The following is a 23027-nucleotide window of genomic DNA, read 5'->3' on the forward strand; positions in this document are numbered from 1 at the left end:
GTGTAGGCTGTTACTATTAGATGGCATGTAAACTAAGATAGTGTAGGCTGTTACTATTAGATGGCATGTAAGCTAAGATAGTGTAGGCTGTTACTATTAGATGGAATGTAAACTAAGATAGTGTAGACTGTTACTATTAGATGGAATGTAAACTAAGATAGTGTAGGCTGTTACTATTAGATGGAATGTAAACTAAGATAGTGTAGGCTGTTACTATTAGATGGCATGTAAACTAAGATAGTGTAGGCTGTTACTATTAGATGGCATGTAAGCTAAGATAGTGTAGGCTGTTACTATTAGATGGAATGTAAACTAAGATAGTGTAGACTGTTACTATTAGATGGAATGTAAACTAAGATAGTGTAGGCTGTTACTATTAGATGGCATGTAAGCTAAGATAGTGTAGGCTGTTACTATTAGATGGAATGTAAGCTAAGATAGTGTAGACTGTTACTATTAGATGGAATGTAAACTAAGATAGTGTAGGCTGTTACTATTAGATGGAATGTAAACGAAGATAGTGTAGACTGTTACTATTAGATGGAATGTAAGCTAAGATAGTGTAGACTGTTACTATTAGATGGAATGTAAACTAAGATAGTGTAGACTGTTACTATTAGATGGCATGTAAGCTAAGATAGTGTAGGCTGTTACTATTAGATGGAATGTAAACTAAGATAGTGTAGGCTGTTACTATTAGATGGAATGTAAACTAAGATAGTGTAGGCTGTTACTATTAGATGGCATGTAAACTAAGATAGTGTAGGCTGTTACTATTAGATGGCATGTAAGCTAAGATAGTGTAGGCTGTTACTATTAGATGGAATGTAAACTAAGATAGTGTAGACTGTTACTATTAGATGGAATGTAAACTAAGATAGTGTAGGCTGTTACTATTAGATGGAATGTAAACTAAGATAGTGTAGGCTGTTACTATTAGATGGCATGTAAACTAAGATAGTGTAGGCTGTTACTATTAGATGGCATGTAAGCTAAGATAGTGTAGGCTGTTACTATTAGATGGAATGTAAACTAAGATAGTGTAGACTGTTACTATTAGATGGAATGTAAACTAAGATAGTGTAGGCTGTTACTATTAGATGGAATGTAAACTAAGATAGTGTAGACTGTTACTATTAGATGGAATGTAAGCTAAGATAGTGTAGACTGTTACTATTAGATGGAATGTAAACTAAGATAGTGTAGACTGTTACTATTAGATGGCATGTAAGCTAAGATAGTGTAGGCTGTTACTATTAGATGGAATGTAAGCTAAGATAGTGTAGGCTGTTACTATTAGATGGAATGTAAACTAAGATAATGTAGACTGTTACTGTTAGATGGAATGTAAACTAAGATAGTGTAGGCTGTTACTATTAGATGGAATATAAGATAAGATAGTGTAGGCTGTTACTATTAGATGGCATGTAAGCTAAGACAGTGTAGACTGTTACTATTAGATGGCATGTAAGCTAAGATAGTGTAGACTGTTACTATTAGATGGAATGTAAGCTAAGATAGTGTAGGCTGTTACTATTAGATGGAATGTAAACTAAGATAATGTAGACTGTTACTATTAGATGACATGTAAGCTAAGATAGTGTAGGCTGTTACTATTAGATGGAATATAAGATAAGATAGTGTAGGCTGTTACTATTAGATGGCATGTAAGCTAAGATAGTGTAGACTGTTACTATTAGATGGCATGTAAGCTAAGATAGTGTAGACTGTTACTATTAGATGGAATGTAAACTAAGATAATGTAGACTGTTACTATTAGATGGAATGTAAACTAAGATAGTGTAGACTGTTACTATTAGATGGCATGTAAGCTAAGATAGTGTAGGCTGTTACTATTAGATGGCATGTAAGCTAAGATAGTGTAGGCTGTTACTATTAGACGGCATGCAAGCTAAGATAGTGTAGGCTGTTACTATTAGATGGAATATAAGCTAAGATAGTGTAGACTGTTACTATTAGATGGCATGTAAGCTAAGATAGTGTAGACTGTTACTATTAGATGGCATGTAAGCTAAGATAGTGTAGACTGTTACTATTAGATGGCATGTAAGCTAAGATAGTGTAGACTGTTACTATTAGATGGCATGTAAGCTAAGATAGGGTAGACTGTTACTATTAGATGGAATGTAAGCTAAGATAGTGTAGGCTGTTACTATTAGATGGAATGTAAACTAAGATAGTGTAGACTGTTACTATTAGATGGTATGTAAGCTAAGATAGTGTAGACTGTTACTATTAGATGGAATGTAAACTAAGATAGTGTAGGCTGTTACTATTAGATGGCATGTAAGCTAAGATAGTGTAGGCTGTTACTATTAGATGGCATGTAAGCTAAGATAGTGTAGGCTGTTACTATTAGATGGAATATAAGCTAAGATAGTGTAGGCTGTTACTATTAGATGGCATGTAAGCTAAGATAGTGTAGGCTGTTACTATTAGATGGCATGTAAGCTAACATAGTGTAGGCTGTTACTATTCGATGGCATGTAAGCTAACATAGTGTAGGCTGTTACTATTAGATGGCATGTAAGCTAACATAGTGTAGGCTGTTACTATTAGATGGCATGTAAGCTAAGATAGTGTAGGCTGTTACTATTAGATGGCATGTAAGCTAAGATAGTGTAGGCTGTTACTATTAGATGGCATGTAAGCTAAGATAGTGTAGGCTGTTACTATTAGATGACATGTAAACTAAGATAGTGTAGGCTGTTACTATTAGATGGCATGTAAGCTAAGATAGTGTAGGCTGTTACTATTAGATGGAATATAAGATAAGATAGTGTAGGCTGTTACTATTAGATGGCATGTAAGCTAAGATAGTGTAGACTGTTACTATTAGATGGCATGTAAGCTAAGATAGTGTAGACTGTTACTATTAGATGGAATGTAAACTAAGATAATGTAGACTGTTACTATTAGATGGAATGTAAACTAAGATAGTGTAGACTGTTACTATTAGATGGCATGTAAGCTAAGATAGTGTAGGCTGTTACTATTAGATGGCATGTAAGCTAAGATAGTGTAGGCTGTTACTATTAGATGGAATGTAAGCTAAGATAGTGTAGGCTGTTACTATTAGACGGCATGCAAGCTAAGATAGTGTAGGCTGTTACTATTAGATGGAATATAAGCTAAGATAGTGTAGACTGTTACTATTAGATGGCATGTAAGCTAAGATAGTGTAGACTGTTACTATTAGATGGCATGTAAGCTAAGATAGTGTAGACTGTTACTATTAGATGGCATGTAAGCTAAGATAGTGTAGGCTGTTACTATTAGATGGAATGTAAACTAAGATAGTGTAGACTGTTACTATTAGATGGTATGTAAGCTAAGATAGTGTAGACTGTTACTATTAGATGGAATGTAAACTAAGATAGTGTAGACTGTTACTATTAGATGGAATGTAAGCTAAGATAGTGTAGGCTGTTACTATTAGATGGAATGTAAACTAAGATAGTGTAGACTGTTACTATTAGATGGAATGTAAACTAAGATAGTGTAGGCTGTTACTATTAGATGGCATGTAAGCTAAGATAGTGTAGGCTGTTACTATTAGATGGCATGTAAGCTAAGATAGTGTAGGCTGTTACTATTAGATGGAATGTAAACTAAGATAGTGTAGGCTGTAACTATTAGATGGCATGTAAGCTAAGATAGTGTAGGCTGTTACTATTAGATGGAATGTAAGCTAAGATAGTGTAGGCTGTTACTATTAGACGGCATGCAAGCTAAGATAGTGTAGGCTGTTACTATTAGATGGAATATAAGCTAAGATAGTGTAGACTGTTACTATTAGATGGCATGTAAGCTAAGATAGTGTAGACTGTTACTATTAGATGGCATGTAAGCTAAGATAGTGTAGACTGTTACTATTAGATGGCATGTAAGCTAAGATAGTGTAGACTGTCACTATTAGATGGCATGGAAGCTAAGATAGGGTAGACTGTTACTATTAGATGGAATGTAAGCTAAGATAGTGTAGGCTGTTACTATTAGATGGAATGTAAACTAAGATAGTGTAGACTGTTACTATTAGATGGTATGTAAGCTAAGATAGTGTAGACTGTTACTATTAGATGACATGTAAGCTAAGATAGTGTAGGCTGTAACTATTAGATGGCATGTAAGCTAAGATAGTGTAGGCAGTTACTATTAGATGGCATGTAAGCTAAGATAGTTTAGGCTGTTACTATTAGATGGCATGTAAGCTAAGATAGTGTAGACTGTTACTATTAGATGGTATGTAAGCTAAGATAGTGTAGACTGTTACAATTAGATGGAATGTAAACTAAGATAGTGTAGGCTGTTACTATTAGATGGCATGTAAGCTAAGATAGTGTAGGCTGTTACTATTAGATGGCATGTAAACTAAGATAGTGTAGGCTGTTACTATTAGATGGAATACAAACTAAGATAGTGTAGGCTGTTACTATTAGATGGCATGTAAGCTAAGATAGTGTAGGCTGTTACTATTAGATGGCATGTAAGCTAACATAGTGTAGGCTGTTACTATTCGATGGCATGTAAGCTAAGATAGTGTAGGCTGTTACTATTAGATGGAATATAAGCTAAGATAGTGTAGACTGTTACTATTAGATGGCATGTAAGCTAAGATAGTGTAGACTGTTACTATTAGATGGCATGTAAGCTAAGATAGTGTAGACTGTTACTATTAGATGGCATGTAAGCTAAGATAGTGTAGACTGTTACTATTAGATGGCATGTAAGCTAAGATAGGGTAGACTGTTACTATTAGATGGAATGTAAGCTAAGATAGTGTAGGCTGTTACTATTAGATGGAATGTAAACTAAGATAGTGTAGACTGTTACTATTAGATGGTATGTAAGCTAAGATAGTGTAGACTGTTACTATTAGATGGAATGTAAACTAAGATAGTGTAGGCTGTTACTATTAGATGGCATGTAAGCTAAGATAGTATAGGCTGTTACTATTAGATGGCATGTAAGCTAAGATAGTGTAGGCTGTTACTATTAGATGGAATGTAAACTAAGATAGTGTAGGCTGTTACTATTAGATGGCATGTAAGCTAAGATAGTGTAGGCTGTTACTATTAGATGGCATGTAAGCTAACATAGTGTAGGCTGTTACTATTCGATGGCATGTAAGCTAACATAGTGTAGGCTGTTACTATTAGATGGCATGTAAGCTAACATAGTGTAGGCTGTTACTATTAGATGGCATGTAAGCTAAGATAGTGTAGGCTGTTACTATTAGATGGCATGTAAGCTAAGATAGTGTAGGCTGTTACTATTAGATGGCATGTAAGCTAAGATAGTGTAGGCTGTTACTATTAGATGACATGTAAACTAAGATAGTGTAGGCTGTTACTATTAGATGACATGTAAGCTAAGATAGTGTAGGCTGTTACTATTAGATGGCATGTAAGCTAAGATAGTGTAGGCTGTTACTATTAGATGGCATGTAAGCTAAGATAGTGTAGGCTGTTACTATTAGATGGAATGTAAGCTAAGATAGTGTAGGCTGTTACTATTAGACGGCATGCAAGCTAAGATAGTGTAGGCTGTTACTATTAGATGGAATATAAGCTAAGATAGTGTAGACTGTTACTATTAGATGGCATGTAAGCTAAGATAGTGTAGACTGTTACTATTAGATGGCATGTAAGCTAAGATAGTGTAGACTGTTACTATTAGATGGCATGTAAGCTAAGATAGTGTAGACTGTTACTATTAGATGGCATGTAAGCTAAGATAGGGTAGACTGTTACTATTAGATGGAATGTAAGCTAAGATAGTGTAGGCTGTTACTATTAGATGGAATGTAAACTAAGATAGTGTAGACTGTTACTATTAGATGGTATGTAAGCTAAGATAGTGTAGACTGTTACTATTAGATGGAATGTAAACTAAGATAGTGTAGGCTGTTACTATTAGATGGCATGTAAGCTAAGATAGTATAGGCTGTTACTATTAGATGGCATGTAAGCTAAGATAGTGTAGGCTGTTACTATTAGATGGAATGTAAACTAAGATAGTGTAGGCTGTTACTATTAGATGGCATGTAAGCTAAGATAGTGTAGGCTGTTACTATTAGATGGCATGTAAGCTAACATAGTGTAGGCTGTTACTATTCGATGGCATGTAAGCTAACATAGTGTAGGCTGTTACTATTAGATGGCATGTAAGCTAACATAGTGTAGGCTGTTACTATTAGATGGCATGTAAGCTAAGATAGTGTAGGCTGTTACTATTAGATGGCATGTAAGCTAAGATAGTGTAGGCTGTTACTATTAGATGGCATGTAAGCTAAGATAGTGTAGGCTGTTACTATTAGATGACATGTAAACTAAGATAGTGTAGGCTGTTACTATTAGATGGCATGTAAGCTAAGATAGTGTAGGCTGTTACTATTAGATGGAATATAAGATAAGATAGTGTAGGCTGTTACTATTAGATGGCATGTAAGCTAAGATAGTGTAGACTGTTACTATTAGATGGCATGTAAGCTAAGATAGTGTAGACTGTTACTATTAGATGGAATGTAAACTAAGATAATGTAGACTGTTACTATTAGATGGAATGTAAACTAAGATAGTGTAGACTGTTACTATTAGATGGCATGTAAGCTAAGATAGTGTAGGCTGTTACTATTAGATGGCATGTAAGCTAAGATAGTGTAGGCTGTTACTATTAGATGGAATGTAAGCTAAGATAGTGTAGGCTGTTACTATTAGACGGCATGCAAGCTAAGATAGTGTAGGCTGTTACTATTAGATGGAATATAAGCTAAGATAGTGTAGACTGTTACTATTAGATGGCATGTAAGCTAAGATAGTGTAGACTGTTACTATTAGATGGCATGTAAGCTAAGATAGTGTAGACTGTTACTATTAGATGGCATGTAAGCTAAGATAGTGTAGGCTGTTACTATTAGATGGAATGTAAACTAAGATAGTGTAGACTGTTACTATTAGATGGTATGTAAGCTAAGATAGTGTAGACTGTTACTATTAGATGGAATGTAAACTAAGACAGTGTAGACTGTTACTATTAGATGGAATGTAAGCTAAGATAGTGTAGGCTGTTACTATTAGATGGAATGTAAACTAAGATAGTGTAGACTGTTACTATTAGATGGAATGTAAACTAAGATAGTGTAGGCTGTTACTATTAGATGGCATGTAAGCTAAGATAGTGTAGGCTGTTACTATTAGATGGCATGTAAGCTAAGATAGTGTAGGCTGTTACTATTAGATGGAATGTAAACTAAGATAGTGTAGGCTGTTACTATTAGATGGCATGTAAGCTAAGATAGTGTAGGCTGTTACTATTAGATGGAATGTAAGCTAAGATAGTGTAGGCTGTTACTATTAGACGGCATGCAAGCTAAGATAGTGTAGGCTGTTACTATTAGATGGAATATAAGCTAAGATAGTGTAGACTGTTACTATTAGATGGCATGTAAGCTAAGATAGTGTAGACTGTTACTATTAGATGGCATGTAAGCTAAGATAGTGTAGACTGTTACTATTAGATGGCATGTAAGCTAAGATAGTGTAGACTGTTACTATTAGATGGCATGGAAGCTAAGATAGGGTAGACTGTTACTATTAGATGGAATGTAAGCTAAGATAGTGTAGGCTGTTACTATTAGATGGAATGTAAACTAAGATAGTGTAGACTGTTACTATTAGATGGTATGTAAGCTAAGATAGTGTAGACTGTTACTATTAGATGACATGTAAGCTAAGATAGTGTAGGCTGTAACTATTAGATGGCATGTAAGCTAAGATAGTGTAGGCGGTTACTATTAGATGGCATGTAAGCTAAGATAGTTTAGGCTGTTACTATTAGATGGCATGTAAGCTAAGATAGTGTAGACTGTTACTATTAGATGGTATGTAAGCTAAGATAGTGTAGACTGTTACAATTAGATGGAATGTAAACTAAGATAGTGTAGGCTGTTACTATTAGATGGCATGTAAGCTAAGATAGTGTAGGCTGTTACTATTAGATGGCATGTAAACTAAGATAGTGTAGGCTGTTACTATTAGATGGAATATAAACTAAGATAGTGTAGGCTGTTACTATTAGATGGCATGTAAGCTAAGATAGTGTAGGCTGTTACTATTAGATGGCATGTAAGCTAACATAGTGTAGGCTGTTACTATTCGATGGCATGTAAGCTAACATAGTGTAGGCTGTTACTATTAGATGGCATGTAAGCTAAGATAGTGTAGGCTGTTACTATTAGATGGCATGTAAGCTAAGATACTGTAGGCTGTTACTATTAGATGGCATGTAAGCTAAGATAGTGTAGGCTGTTACTATTAGATGGCATGTAAGCTAAGATAGTGTAGGCTGTTACTATTAGATGACATGTAAGCTAAGATAGTGTAGGCTGTTACTATTAGATGGCATGTAAGCTAAGATAGTGTAGGCTGTTACTATTAGATGGCATGTAAGCTAAGATAGTGTAGGCTGTTACTATTAGATGGAATGTAAACTAAGATAGTGTAGGCTGTTACTATTAGACGGCATGCAAGCTAAGATAGTGTAGGCTGTTACTATTAGATGGAATATAAGCTAAGATAGTGTAGACTGTTACTATTAGATGGCATGTAAGCTAAGATAGTGTAGACTGTTACTATTAGATGGCATGTAAGCTAAGATAGTGTAGACTGTTACTATTAGATGGCATGTAAGCTAAGATAGTGTAGACTGTTACTATTAGATGGCATGTAAGCTAAGATAGGGTAGACTGTTACTATTAGATGGAATGTAAGCTAAGATAGTGTAGGCTGTTACTATTAGATGGAATGTAAACTAAGATAGTGTAGACTGTTACTATTAGATGGTATGTAAGCTAAGATAGTGTAGACTGTTACTATTAGATGGAATGTAAACTAAGATAGTGTAGGCTGTTACTATTAGATGGCATGTAAGCTAAGATAGTATAGGCTGTTACTATTAGATGGCATGTAAGCTAAGATAGTGTAGGCTGTTACTATTAGATGGAATGTAAACTAAGATAGTGTAGGCTGTTACTATTAGATGGCATGTAAGCTAAGATAGTGTAGGCTGTTACTATTAGATGGCATGTAAGCTAACATAGTGTAGGCTGTTACTATTCGATGGCATGTAAGCTAACATAGTGTAGGCTGTTACTATTAGATGGCATGTAAGCTAACATAGTGTAGGCTGTTACTATTAGATGGCATGTAAGCTAAGATAGTGTAGGCTGTTACTATTAGATGGCATGTAAGCTAAGATAGTGTAGGCTGTTACTATTAGATGGCATGTAAGCTAAGATAGTGTAGGCTGTTACTATTAGATGGCATGTAAGCTAAGATAGTGTAGGCTGTTACTATTAGATGACATGTAAGCTAAGATAGTGTAGGCTGTTACTATTAGATGGCATGTAAGCTAAGATAGTGTAGGCTGTTACTATTAGATGGCATGTAAGCTAAGATAGTGTAGGCTGTTACTATTAGATGGAATGTAAGCTAAGATAGTGTAGGCTGTTACTATTAGACGGCATGCAAGCTAAGATAGTGTAGGCTGTTACTATTAGATGGAATATAAGCTAAGATAGTGTAGACTGTTACTATTAGATGGCATGTAAGCTAAGATAGTGTAGACTGTTACTATTAGATGGCATGTAAGCTAAGATAGTGTAGACTGTTACTATTAGATGGCATGTAAGCTAAGATAGTGTAGACTGTTACTATTAGATGGCATGTAAGCTAAGATAGGGTAGACTGTTACTATTAGATGGAATGTAAGCTAAGATAGTGTAGGCTGTTACTATTAGATGGAATGTAAACTAAGATAGTGTAGACTGTTACTATTAGATGGTATGTAAGCTAAGATAGTGTAGACTGTTACTATTAGATGGAATGTAAACTAAGATAGTGTAGGCTGTTACTATTAGATGGCATGTAAGCTAAGATAGTGTAGGCTGTTACTATTAGATGGCATGTAAGCTAAGATAGTGTAGGCTGTTACTATTAGATGGAATGTAAACTAAGATAGTGTAGGCTGTTACTATTAGATGGCATGTAAGCTAAGATAGTGTAGGCTGTTACTATTAGATGGCATGTAAGCTAACATAGTGTAGGCTGTTACTATTCGATGGCATGTAAGCTAACATAGTGTAGGCTGTTACTATTAGATGGCATGTAAGCTAACATAGTGTAGGCTGTTACTATTAGATGGCATGTAAGCTAAGATAGTGTAGGCTGTTACTATTAGATGGCATGTAAGCTAAGATAGTGTAGGCTGTTACTATTAGATGGCATGTAAGCTAAGATAGTGTAGGCTGTTACTATTAGATGACATGTAAACTAAGATAGTGTAGGCTGTTACTATTAGATGGCATGTAAGCTAAGATAGTGTAGGCTGTTACTATTAGATGGAATATAAGATAAGATAGTGTAGGCTGTTACTATTAGATGGCATGTAAGCTAAGATAGTGTAGACTGTTACTATTAGATGGCATGTAAGCTAAGATAGTGTAGACTGTTACTATTAGATGGAATGTAAACTAAGATAATGTAGACTGTTACTATTAGATGGAATGTAAACTAAGATAGTGTAGACTGTTACTATTAGATGGCATGTAAGCTAAGATAGTGTAGGCTGTTACTATTAGATGGCATGTAAGCTAAGATAGTGTAGGCTGTAACTATTAGATGGAATGTAAGCTAAGATAGTGTAGACTGTTACTATTAGACGGCATGCAAGCTAAGATAGTGTAGGCTGTTACTATTAGATGGAATATAAGCTAAGATAGTGTAGACTGTTACTATTAGATGGCATGTAAGCTAAGATAGTGTAGACTTTTACTATTAGATGGCATGTAAGCTAAGATAGTGTAGACTGTTACTATTAGATGGCATGTAAGCTAAGATAGGGTAGACTGTTACTATTAGATGGAATGTAAGCTAAGATAGTGTAGACTGTTACTATTAGATGGCATGTAAGCTAAGATAGTGTAGGCTGTTACTATTAGATGGCATGTAAGCTAAGATAGTGTAGGCTGTTACTATTAGATGGAATGTAAACTAAGATAGTGTAGGCTGTTACTATTAGATGGCATGTAAGCTAAGATAGTGTAGGCTGTTACTATTAGATGGCATGTAAGCTAATATAGTGTAGGCTGTTACTATTCGATGGCATGTAAGCTAAGATAGTGTAGGCTATTACTATTAGATGGCATGTAAGCTAACATAGTGTAGGCTGTTACTATTCGATGGCATGTAAGCTAACATAGTGTAGGCTATTACTATTAGATGGCATGTAAGCTAACATAGTGTAGGCTGTTACTATTAGATGGCATGTAAGCTAAGATATTGTAGGCTGTTACTATTAGATGGCATGTAAGCTAAGATAGTGTAGGCTGTTACTATTAGATGGCATGTAAGCTAAGATAGTGTAGGCTGTTACTATTAGATTACATGTAAGCTAAGATAGTGTAGGCTGTTACTATTAGATGGCATGTAAGCTAAGATAGTGTAGGCTGTTACTATTAGATGGCATGTAAGCTAAGATAGTGTAGGCTGTTACTATTAGATTACATGTAAGCTAAGATAGTGTAGGCTGTTACTATTAGATGGCATGTAAGCTAAGATAGTGTAGGCTGTTACTATTAGATGGCATGTAAGCTAAGATAGTGTAGGCTGTTACTATTAGATGACATGTAAGCTAAGATAGTGTAGGCTGTAACTATTAGATGGCATGTAAGCTAAGATAGTGTAGGCTGTTACTATTAGATGGCATGTAAGCTAAGATAGTGTAGGCTCTTACTATTAGATTACATGTAAGCTAAGATAGTGTAGGCTGTTACTATAATATGGCATGTAAACTAAGATAATGTAGGCTGTAACTATTAGATGGCATGTAAGCTAAGATAGTGTAGGCTGTTACTATTAGATGGCATGTAAGCTAAGATAGTGTAGGCTGTTACTATTAGATGGCATGTAAGCTAAAATAATGTAGGCTGTTACTATTACATGGCATGTAAGCTAAGATAGTGTAGGTTGTTACTATTAGATGGCATGTAAACTAATATAGTGTAGGCTGTTACTATCATATGGCATGTAAACTAAGATAGTGTAGGCTGTTACTATTAGATGGCATGTAAGCTAAGATAGTGTAGGCTGTTACTATTAGATGGCATGTAAGCTAAGATAGTGTAGGCTGTTACTATTAGATGACATGTAAGCTAAGATAGTGTAGGCTGTAACTATTAGATGGCATGTAAGCTAAGATAGTGTAGGCGGTTACTATTAGATGGCATGTAAGCTAAGATAGTTTAGGCTGTTACTATTAGATGGCATGTAAGCTAAGATAGTGTAGACTGTTACTATTAGATGGTATGTAAGCTAAGATAGTGTAGACTGTTACTATTAGATGGAATGTAAACTAAGATAGTGTAGGCTGTTACTATTAGATGGCATGTAAGCTAAGATAGTGTAGGCTGTTACTATTAGATGTCATGTAAACTAAGATAGTGTAGGCTGTTACTATTAGATGGCATGTAAGCTAAGATAGTGTAGGCTGTTACTATTAGATGACATGTAAGCTAAGATAGTGTAGGCTGTTACTATTAGATGGCATGTAAGCTAAGATAGTGTAGGCTGTTACTATTAGATGGCATGTAAGCTAAGATAGTGTAGGCTGTTACTATTAGATGACATGTAAGCTAAGATAGTGTAGGCTGTAACTATTAGATGGCATGTAAGCTAAGATAGTGTAGGCTGTTACTATTAGATGGCATGTAAGCTAAGATAGTGTAGGCTGTTACTATTAGATGACATGTAAGCTAAGATAGTGTAGGCTGTTACTATAATATGGCATGAAAACTAAGATAATGTAGGCTGTAACTATTAGATGGCATGTAAGCTAAGATAGTGTAGGCTGTTACTATTAGATGGCATGTAAGCTAAGATAGTGTAGGCTGTTACTATTAGATGGCATGTAAGCTAAAATAATGTAGGCTGTTACTATTACATGGCATGTAAGCTAAGATAGTGTAGGTTGTTACTATTAGATGGCATGTAAACTAATATAGTGTAGGCTGTTACTATCATATGGCATGTAAACTAAGATAGTGTAGGCTGTTACTATTAGATGGCATGTAAGCTAAGATAGTGTAGGCTGTTACTATTAGATGGCATGTAAGCTAAGATAGTGTAGGCTGTTACTATTAGATGACATGTAAGCTAAGATAGTGTAGGCTGTAACTATTAGATGGCATGTAAGCTAAGATAGTGTAGGCGGTTACAATTAGATGGCATGTAAGCTAAGATAGTTTAGGCTGTTACTATTAGATGGCATGTAAGCTAAGATAGTGTAGACTGTTACTATTAGATGGTATGTAAGCTAAGATAGTGTAGACTGTTACTATTAGATGGAATGTAAACTAAGATAGTGTAGGCTGTTACTATTAGATGGCATGTAAGCTAAGATAGTGTAGGCTGTTACTATTAGATGGCATGTAAACTAAGATAGTGTAGGCTGTTACTATTAGATGGCATGTAAGCTAAGATAGTGTAGGCTGTTACTATTAGATGACATGTAAGCTAAGATAGTGTAGGCTGTAACTATTAGATGGCATGTAAGCTAAGATAGTGTAGGCTGTTACTATTAGATGGCATGTAAGCTAAGATAGTGTAGGCTGTTACTATTAGATGGCATGTAAGCTAACATAGTGTAGGCTGTTACTATTCGATGGCATGTAAGCTAAGATAGTGTAGGCTGTTACTATTAGATGGCATGTAAGCTAAGATAGTGTAGGCTGTTACTATTAGATGGCATGTAAGCTAAGATAGTGTAGGCTGTTACTATTAGATGGCATGTAAGCTAAGATAGTGTAGGCTGTTACTATTAGATGGCATGTAAGCTAAGATAGTGTAGGCTGTTACTATTAGATGACATGTAAGCTAAGATAGTGTAGGCTGTTACTATTAGATGACATGTAAGCTAAGATAGTGTAGGCTGTTACTATTAGATGGCATGTAAGCTAAGATAGTGTAGGCTGTTACTATTAGATGACATGTAAGCTAAGATAGTGTAGGCTGTAACTATTAGATGGCATGTAAGCTAAGATAGTGTAGGCTGTTACTATTAGATGGCATGTAAGCTAAGATAGTGTAGGCTGTTACTATTAGATGACATGTAAGCTAAGATAGTGTAGGCTGTAACTATTAGATGGCATGTAAGCTAAGATAGTGTAGGCTGTTACTATTAGATGGCATGTAAGCTAAGATAGTGTAGGCTGTTACTATTAGATGACATGTAAGCTAAGATAGTGTAGGCTGTAACTATTAGATGGCATGTAAGCTAAGATAGTGTAGGCTGTTACTATTAGATGGCATGTAAGCTAAGATAGTGTAGGCTGTTACTATTAGATGGCATGTAAGCTAAGATAGTGTAGGCTCTTACTATTAGATTACATGTAAGCTAAGATAGTGTAGGCTGTTACTATAATATGGCATGTAAACTAAGATAATGTAGGCTGTAACTATTAGATGGCATGTAAGCTAAGATAGTGTAGGCTGTTACTATTAGATGGCATGTAAGCTAAGATAGTGTAGGCTGTTACTATTAGATGGCATGTAAGCTAAAATAATGTAGGCTGTTACTATTACATGGCATGTAAGCTAAGATAGTGTAGGTTGTTACTATTAGATGGCATGTAAACTAATATAGTGTAGGCTGTTACTATCATATGGCATGTAAACTAAGATAGTGTAGGCTGTTACTATTAGATGGCATGTAAGCTAAGATAGTGTAGGCTGTTACTATTAGATGGCATGTAAGCTAAGATAGTGTAGGCTGTTACTATTAGATGACATGTAAGCTAAGATAGTGTAGGCTGTAACTATTAGATGGCATGTAAGCTAAGATAGTGTAGGCGGTTACTATTAGATGGCATGTAAGCTAAGATAGTTTAGGCTGTTACTATTAGATGGCATGTAAGCTAAGATAGTGTAGACTGTTACTATTAGATGGTATGTAAGCTAAGATAGTGTAGACTGTTACTATTAGATGGAATGTAAACTAAGATAGTGTAGGCTGTTACTATTAGATGGCATGTAAGCTAAGATAGTGTAGGCTGTTACTATTAGATGTCATGTAAACTAAGATAGTGTAGGCTGTTACTATTAGATGGCATGTAAGCTAAGATAGTGTAGGCTGTTACTATTAGATGACATGTAAGCTAAGATAGTGTAGGCTGTTACTATTAGATGGCATGTAAGCTAAGATAGTGTAGGCTGTTACTATTAGATGGCATGTAAGCTAAGATAGTGTAGGCTGTTACTATTAGATGACATGTAAGCTAAGATAGTGTAGGCTGTAACTATTAGATGGCATGTAAGCTAAGATAGTGTAGGCTGTTACTATTAGATGGCATGTAAGCTAAGATAGTGTAGGCTGTTACTATTAGATGACATGTAAGCTAAGATAGTGTAGGATGTTACTATAATATGGCATGTAAACTAAGATAATGTAGGCTGTAACTATTAGATGGCATGTAAGCTAAGATAGTGTAGGCTGTTACTATTAGATGGCATGTAAGCTAAGATAGTGTAGGCTGTTACTATTAGATGGCATGTAAGCTAAAATAATGTAGGCTGTTACTATTACATGGCATGTAAGCTAAGATAGTGTAGGTTGTTACTATTAGATGGCATGTAAACTAATATAGTGTAGGCTGTTACTATCATATGGCATGTAAACTAAGATAGTGTAGGCTGTTACTATTAGATGGCATGTAAGCTAAGATAGTGTAGGCTGTTACTATTAGATGGCATGTAAGCTAAGATAGTGTAGGCTGTTACTATTAGATGACATGTAAGCTAAGATAGTGTAGGCTGTAACTATTAGATGGCATGTAAGCTAAGATAGTGTAGGCGGTTACAATTAGATGGCATGTAAGCTAAGATAGTTTAGGCTGTTACTATTAGATGGCATGTAAGCTAAGATAGTGTAGACTGTTACTATTAGATGGTATGTAAGCTAAGATAGTGTAGACTGTTACTATTAGATGGAATGTAAACTAAGATAGTGTAGGCTGTTACTATTAGATGGCATGTAAGCTAAGATAGTGTAGGCTGTTACTATTAGATGGCATGTAAACTAAGATAGTGTAGGCTGTTACTATTAGATGGAATATAAACTAAGATAGTGTAGGCTGTTACTATTAGATGGCATGTAAGCTAAGATAGTGTAGGCTGTTACTATTAGATGGCATGTAAGCTAACATAGTGTAGGCTGTTACTATTCGATGGCATGTAAGCTAAGATAGTGTAGGCTGTTACTATTAGATGGCATGTAAGCTAAGATAGTGTAGGCTGTTACTATTAGATGGCATGTAAGCTAAGATAGTGTAGGCTGTTACTATTAGATGGCATGTAAGCTAAGATAGTGTAGGCTGTTACTATTAGATGGCATGTAAGCTAAGATAGTGTAGGCTGTTACTATTAGATGACATGTAAGCTAAGATAGTGTAGGCTGTTACTATTAGATGACATGTAAGCTAAGATAGTGTAGGCTGTTACTATTAGATGACATGTAAGCTAAGATAGTGTAGGCTGTTACTATTAGATGGCATGTAAGCTAAGATAGTGTAGGCTGTTACTATTAGATGACATGTAAGCTAAGATAGTGTAGGCTGTAACTATTAGATGGCATGTAAGCTAAGATAGTGTAGGCTGTTACTATTAGATGGCATGTAAGCTAAGATAGTGTAGGCTGTTACTATTAGATGACATGTAAGCTAAGATAGTGTAGGCTGTTACTATTATATGGCATGTAAGCTAAGATAGTGTAGACTGTTACTATTGGATAGAATATAAGCTAAGATAGTGTAGACTGTTACTATTAGATAGAATATAAGCTAAGATAGTGTAGACTGTTACTATTAGATGGAATGTAAGCTAAGATAGTGTAGACTGTTACTATTAGATGGCATGTAAACTAAGATAATGTAGGCTGTTACTATTAGATGGCATTTAAGCTAAGATAGTGTAGGCTGTTACTATTGATGGCATGTAAGCTAAGATAATGTAGGCTGTTACTATTAGATTGCATGTAAGCTAAGATAGTTTAGGCTGTTACTATTAGATGGCATGTAAACTAAGATAGTGTAGGCTGTTACTATTAGATTGCATGTAAACTAAGATAGTGTAGGCTGTTACTATTAGATGGCATGTAAACTAAGATAGTGTAGGCTGTTACTATTAGATGGCATGTAAACTAAGATAGTGTAGGCTGTTACTATTAGATGGCATGTAAGCTAAGATAGTGTAGGCTGTTACTATTGATGGCATGTAAGCTAAGATAGTGTAGGCTGTTACTATTGATGGCATGTAAGCTAAGATAATGTAGGCTGTTACTATTGATGGCATGTAAGCTAAGATAGTGTAGGCTGTTACTATTGATGGCATGTAAGCTAAGATAATGTAGGCTGTTACTATTAGATTGCATGTAAGCTAAGATAGTGTAGGCTGTTACTATTGATGGCATGTAAGCTAAGATAGTGTAGGCTGTTACTATTAGATGGCATGTAAGCTAAGATAGTGTAGGCTGTTACTATTGATGGCATGTAAGCTAAGATAATGTAGGCTGTTACTATTAGATTGCATGTAAGCTAAGATAGTTTAGGCTGTTACTATTAGATGGCATGTAAACTAAGATAGTGTAGGCTGTTACTATTGATGGCATGTAAGCTAAGATAGTGTAGGCTGTTACTATTAGATGGCATGTAAGCTAAGATAGTGTAGGCTGTTACTATTGATGGCATGTAATCTAAGATAATGTAGGCTGTTACTATTAGATTGCATGTAAGCTAAGATAGTGTAGGCTGTTACTATTAGATGGCATGTAAGCTAAGATAGTGTAGGCTGTTACTATTAGATGGCATGTAAGCTAAGATAGTGTAGGCTGTTACTATTGATGGCATGTAAGCTAAGATAATGTAGACTGTTACCATTAGATTGCATGTAAGCTAAGATAGTTTAGGCTGTTACTATTAGATGGCATGTAAGCTAAGATAGTGTAGGCTGTTACTATTGATGGCATGTAAGCTAAGATAATGTAGACTGTTACTATTAGATTGCATGTAAGCTAAGATAGTTTAGGCTGTTACTATTAGATGGCATGTAAGCTAAAATAGTGTAGGCTGGGTTTGAAAAATATGTAATTCAGACTTTTCTGATTTCATAAATTGTTTTAAAAGAGTCCCATGTCAACTGCACTTATACAAATTATGAACTCAAATTGAGCCTCCAGATAACAGGAAATAATGAAACACATTTTAAATGTAGTTTCAAGGTAATTGATGTTTCTTGATTTAAGATCACTCCTTTGCATACATGTATATATACAGGGCTTTTTTTGTGGGGGTACTTGCCGGTACTGAGTACCTTCACCTCTGCCAACTTATAATAGGTAGTATTTGCAATCATGTAAATACTCTAGTTTCCACAAGAGGGGCTGCAAAATACATCAGACATTGTAAATAATGTTGTCCCTTTGCATTTCTCTAAGTTGATGAGCAGAATATATCAATCAATAATCAATGAGTACCGGCACCTTTTATTTTACAAAAAAGCACTGTATATATATGGTTTAATAGATACCCTTTTAAATGCATGATAGAATGTTTTATTCAGACACAAGGGATAAGCATGTGCTGGCCTGGCTGGCACTATGTTACTAAACGTGCACACAATAAAGATACCTGACAGTGCCAGTGTGTGCGCTGCTCCCAGATTCCTGATATTCCAGAGCCGCTATATTAGGATCAGGCAGAGGAAGGGTTGGAAGCAGCTGTCCTTCCTCCCATACACTTCTAAAAGCGATGTCACCACTGTCACAAAAGAATAGGGATCAGTAAGCAGAGGAGAAAACAAACACAAACCCTTTAATTGCTGAGATATTACCACCTCTGTGCTGAGCTGTTTTGCAGTATTTAGATGAAGATGATACTCATATTTAGGCCTAACTGTAAGTCATTTTTCAGTGAGAAACCCACATATAGTATATATTTGTTTTATTTTTCTCAGGACACCCAGCAGATTCTAATGCCTTTATTTTATGTATATGTCATCATGACGTGTAAGAAACCTGCAACAAGGTTTTAAACAATAGTGAGTGTGTTTTCCCTAAACACTATAGTAAAAAGAAGGGGTTATCCTCCTATAAATAAGGGCCTTTCTGTATAGTTATGGAACTTCCATTTGCACATAGGGACTCCAATGAGCCTCAGATAGGGTTGCACCTCGACCATGTTTCCCTGGGCACTTATGAGTTACACATGCTGCAGGGTGTGCAGGGGGTAGGGTTGCACCTCGGACATGTTTTACTGGGCACTTATGAGTTACACATGCTGCAGGGTGTGCAGGGGGTAGGGTTACACCTCGGTAGTGTTTTCCTGGGCACTTATGAGTTACACATGCTGCAGGGTGTGCAGGGTGTAGGGTTGCACCTCGGTAGTGTTTTCCTGGGCACTTATGAGTTACACATGCTGCAGGGTGTGCAGGGGGTAGGGTTGCACCTCGACCATGTTTTCCTGGGCACTTATGAGTTACACATGCTGCAGGGTGTGCAGGGGGTAGGGTTGCACCTCGGACATGTTTCCCTGGGCACTTATGAGTTACACATGCTGCAGGGTGTGCAGGGGGTAGGGTTGCACCTCGGTCATCTTTTCCTGGGCACCTATGAGTTACACATGCTGCAGGGTGTGCAGGGGGTAGGGTTGCACCTCGGTAGTGTTTTCCTGGGCACTTAGTTACACATGCTGCAGGGTGTGCAGGGGGTAGGGTTGCACCTCGGACATGTTTCCCTGGGCACTTATGAGTTACACATGCTGCAGGGTGTGCAGGGGGTAGGGTTGCACCTCGGACATGTTTCCCTGGGCACTTATGAGTTACACATGCTGCAGGGTGTGCAGGGGGTAGGGTTGCACCTCGGACATGTTTTCCTGGGCACTTATGAGTTACACATGCTGCAGGGTGTGCAGGGGGTAGGGTTGCACCTCGGTCATGTTTCCCTGGGCACTTATGAGTTACACATGCTGCAGGGTGTGCAGGGGTAGGGTTACACCTCGGTCATGTTTTCCTGGGCACTTATGAGTTACACATGCTGCAGGGTGTGCAGGGGGTAGGGTTGCACCTCGGACATGTTTTCCTGGGCACTTATGAGTTACACATGCTGCAGGGTGTGCAGGGGGTAGGGTTGCACCTCGGTAGTGTTTTCCTGGGCACTTATGAGTTACACATGCTGCAGGGTGTGCAGGGGTAGGGTTGCTACTCGGTCATGTTTTCCTGGGCACTTATGAGTTACACATGCTGCAGGGTGTGCAGGGGGTAGGGTTGCACCTCGGTAGTGTTTTCCTGGGCACTTATGAGTTACACATGCTGCAGGGTGTGCAGGGGGTAGGGTTGCACCTCGGACATGTTTCCCTGGGCACTTATGAGTTACACATGCTGCAGGGTGTGCAGGGGGTAGGGTTGCACCTCGGCCATGTTTCCCTGGGCACTTATGAGTTACACATGCTGCAGGGTGTGCAGGGGGTAGGGTTGCACCTCGGTAGTGTTTTCCTGGGCACTTATGAGTTACACATGCTGCAGGGTGTGCAGGGGGTAGGGTTGCACCTCGGACATGTTTTCCTGGGCACTTATGAGTTACACATGCTGCAGGGTGTGCAGGGGGTAGGGTTACACCTCGGACATGTTTCCCTGGGCACTTATGAGTTACACATGCTGCAGGGTGTGCAGGGGGTAGGGTTACACCTCGGCCATGTTTCCCTGGGCACTTATGAGTTACACATGCTGCAGGGTGTGCAGGGGGTAGGGTTGCACCTCGGTAGTGTTTTCCTGGGCACTTATGAGTTACACATGCTGCAGGGTGTGCAGGGGGTAGGGTTACACCTCGGCCATGTTTCCCTGGGCACTTATGAGTTACACATGCTGCAGGGTGTGCAGGGAGGAACTAGGGTTGCACCTCGGCCATGTTTCCCTGGGCACTTATGAGTTACACATGCTGCAGGGTGTGCAGGGGGTAGGGTTACACCTCGGCCATGTTTTCCTGGGCACTTATGAGTTACACATGCTGCAGGGTGTGCAGGGAGGAACTAGGGTTGCACCTCGGTCATGTTTTCCTGGGCACTTATGAGTTACACATGCTGCAGGGTGTGCAGGGGGTAGGGTTACACCTCGGCCATGTTTTCCTGGGCACTTATGAGTTACACATGCTGCAGGGTGTGCAAGGAGGAACTAGGTGTTACAGAAGCATTAGTTATTTTGTTGTGAAGAAACTTATTTCCCAGCAGCAATGCCTGAACCAGCCAAGCCAGCGCCTAAGAAGGGCTCCAAGAAAACTGTAACAAGTATCATTTCATAAAGGGTTAACTCTGTTCAGTTTTGAGAAAACTATTTTCTGAGGCAGGTTTCCTAGCATATTGTGTACTGTAATTAAGTTTGTGATAAGCATTCACTGCTAGGTGATAAGAAGGACTCAATTGTTTTCTTGTGTGTACTTGTTATCTGCGGTGGCCTGTCCAAGGGCTTTGTCTAAATGTGTGATGGGGGATTTTATGCTTCCCCCCCTGGGAGTGCCCTGTGTGCATGTAACCTAAATAAAAAGCAGGCTGGGCATCCCAGTCCTCAGTTCTTGGTTGTCCCTCAATCGCAGCGTTGACTCGTTTTTGTGGGCAGAAGGGTATCCTAGCTGTACTACAGCTAAGGGGGATTATTCTACATTTGCGAGACTCATATAGAATACTATGGAAAGCAGTTTCTCCCCTCTTCAGCAATAGGAATCCAGGCTACTAAGCGGTCCATCTCTCAGCGAGACTAAGGGTAACCGTAACATTTGGCGGCAGCGGTGGGATTTTTCCTGGATTTCCTAGGAGAGGTACAGAACGGATGGAGAGCGCTTACGAAAAATTGAAGCGTACAACCCTAAAGGATTTACTTGAAAGCAGAGGGGGGTACGCCAGCAACCGGCCGAGGAGAGAGCTGATCGCAGAATTGACCGAACTGGATCAGAGCTTCACAATGGCGGAAACACCGACCACGATTAGTGACGAAAAAACCAGGATTGTTCGGGAGAGGCTCTCACTGTACGGGCCGAACCCCTCCATGGAATTGGTACAGCAGTTGATGGCGGAAGCGGACAAGGATATACGAGAGACTCGAGCCCACGAACTCAACCTAGCGAACGCACACCGCAATGCTGAAGCCCCGCAGGTAATCATCCCTGTCGAAAATGCTGGGAGGCCCAAGATACCCTATGCGGCATTTCGACCCTTCCTAGAGAGCGAGACAGGGATTGATGAATATTTGGCGGACTTCGAAAGGCAATGTGCCCTGCACCAGATTCCCAACAGGGAGTGGCCCACGATATTGTCTGGGAAACTATCCGGGCGAGCCCTGGAAGCCTTTCGTACTCTGGGTGCTGAGGAAGTGACACAGTATGAGCTAGTTAAGGAGACACTGTTGCGACGGTACGCAGTAACTCCGGACGCGTATCGCCGACAGTTTCGGGGCACGAAAAAGAAGCCTAACGATACCCATATGGAATGGGCGCACCGAATGCGGAGAGCGGCAAATCACTGGATGAGCGGAAGTAAAGCGGTGACTGGTGAGGAAATTTTACAATTGTTTCTCTTAGAACATTTTTATAATGGCATGGAACAGCAAGGGAAGGAATGGCTGCGAGACAGGCGACCTTCTACCTTAGAAGAAGCAGCCAAATTGGCCGATGAACATTATGACTCCCGTCTTCACGAACCCAGAGAGGTTTACCGTGCACCCCCTCGTGCTGAATTCCGAGCCCCGGTGCCCGCAGGGCCCGCCCGACACTCAGGACCACCCAATAACAGCTCTGAGCGTCCCAGACCGACTTGCCACCGATGCAAGCAACCAGGGCATTTCATGGCTAGCTGCCCCCTTAATACGCACCAGACACCCAGGAATTACAATTACCCCTCTGGGGCATATCGTCCG

The 23027-nt window shown here is 38.2% G+C and overlaps 1 protein-coding gene across 9 annotated transcripts in view; it reads right to left on the bottom strand.

The window, feature by feature from the left end:
* The window catches only part of TACC2 (transforming acidic coiled-coil containing protein 2), a 302667-nt gene that overhangs the window by 185514 nt on the left and 94126 nt on the right, over window positions 1–23027 (bottom strand). For all 9 annotated transcript variants that reach the window (XM_053692637.1, XM_053692632.1, XM_053692635.1 and 6 more), the window contains one exon: window positions 18758–18886. In XM_053692637.1, the coding sequence (XP_053548612.1) occupies window positions 18758–18886 (129 nt within the window). The remainder of the gene's footprint in view (window positions 1–18757; window positions 18887–23027) is intronic.

Source organism: Bombina bombina, chromosome 9 (genome assembly GCF_027579735.1).
Source record: "Bombina bombina isolate aBomBom1 chromosome 9, aBomBom1.pri, whole genome shotgun sequence".
Taxonomy (NCBI): domain Eukaryota; kingdom Metazoa; phylum Chordata; class Amphibia; order Anura; family Bombinatoridae; genus Bombina; species Bombina bombina.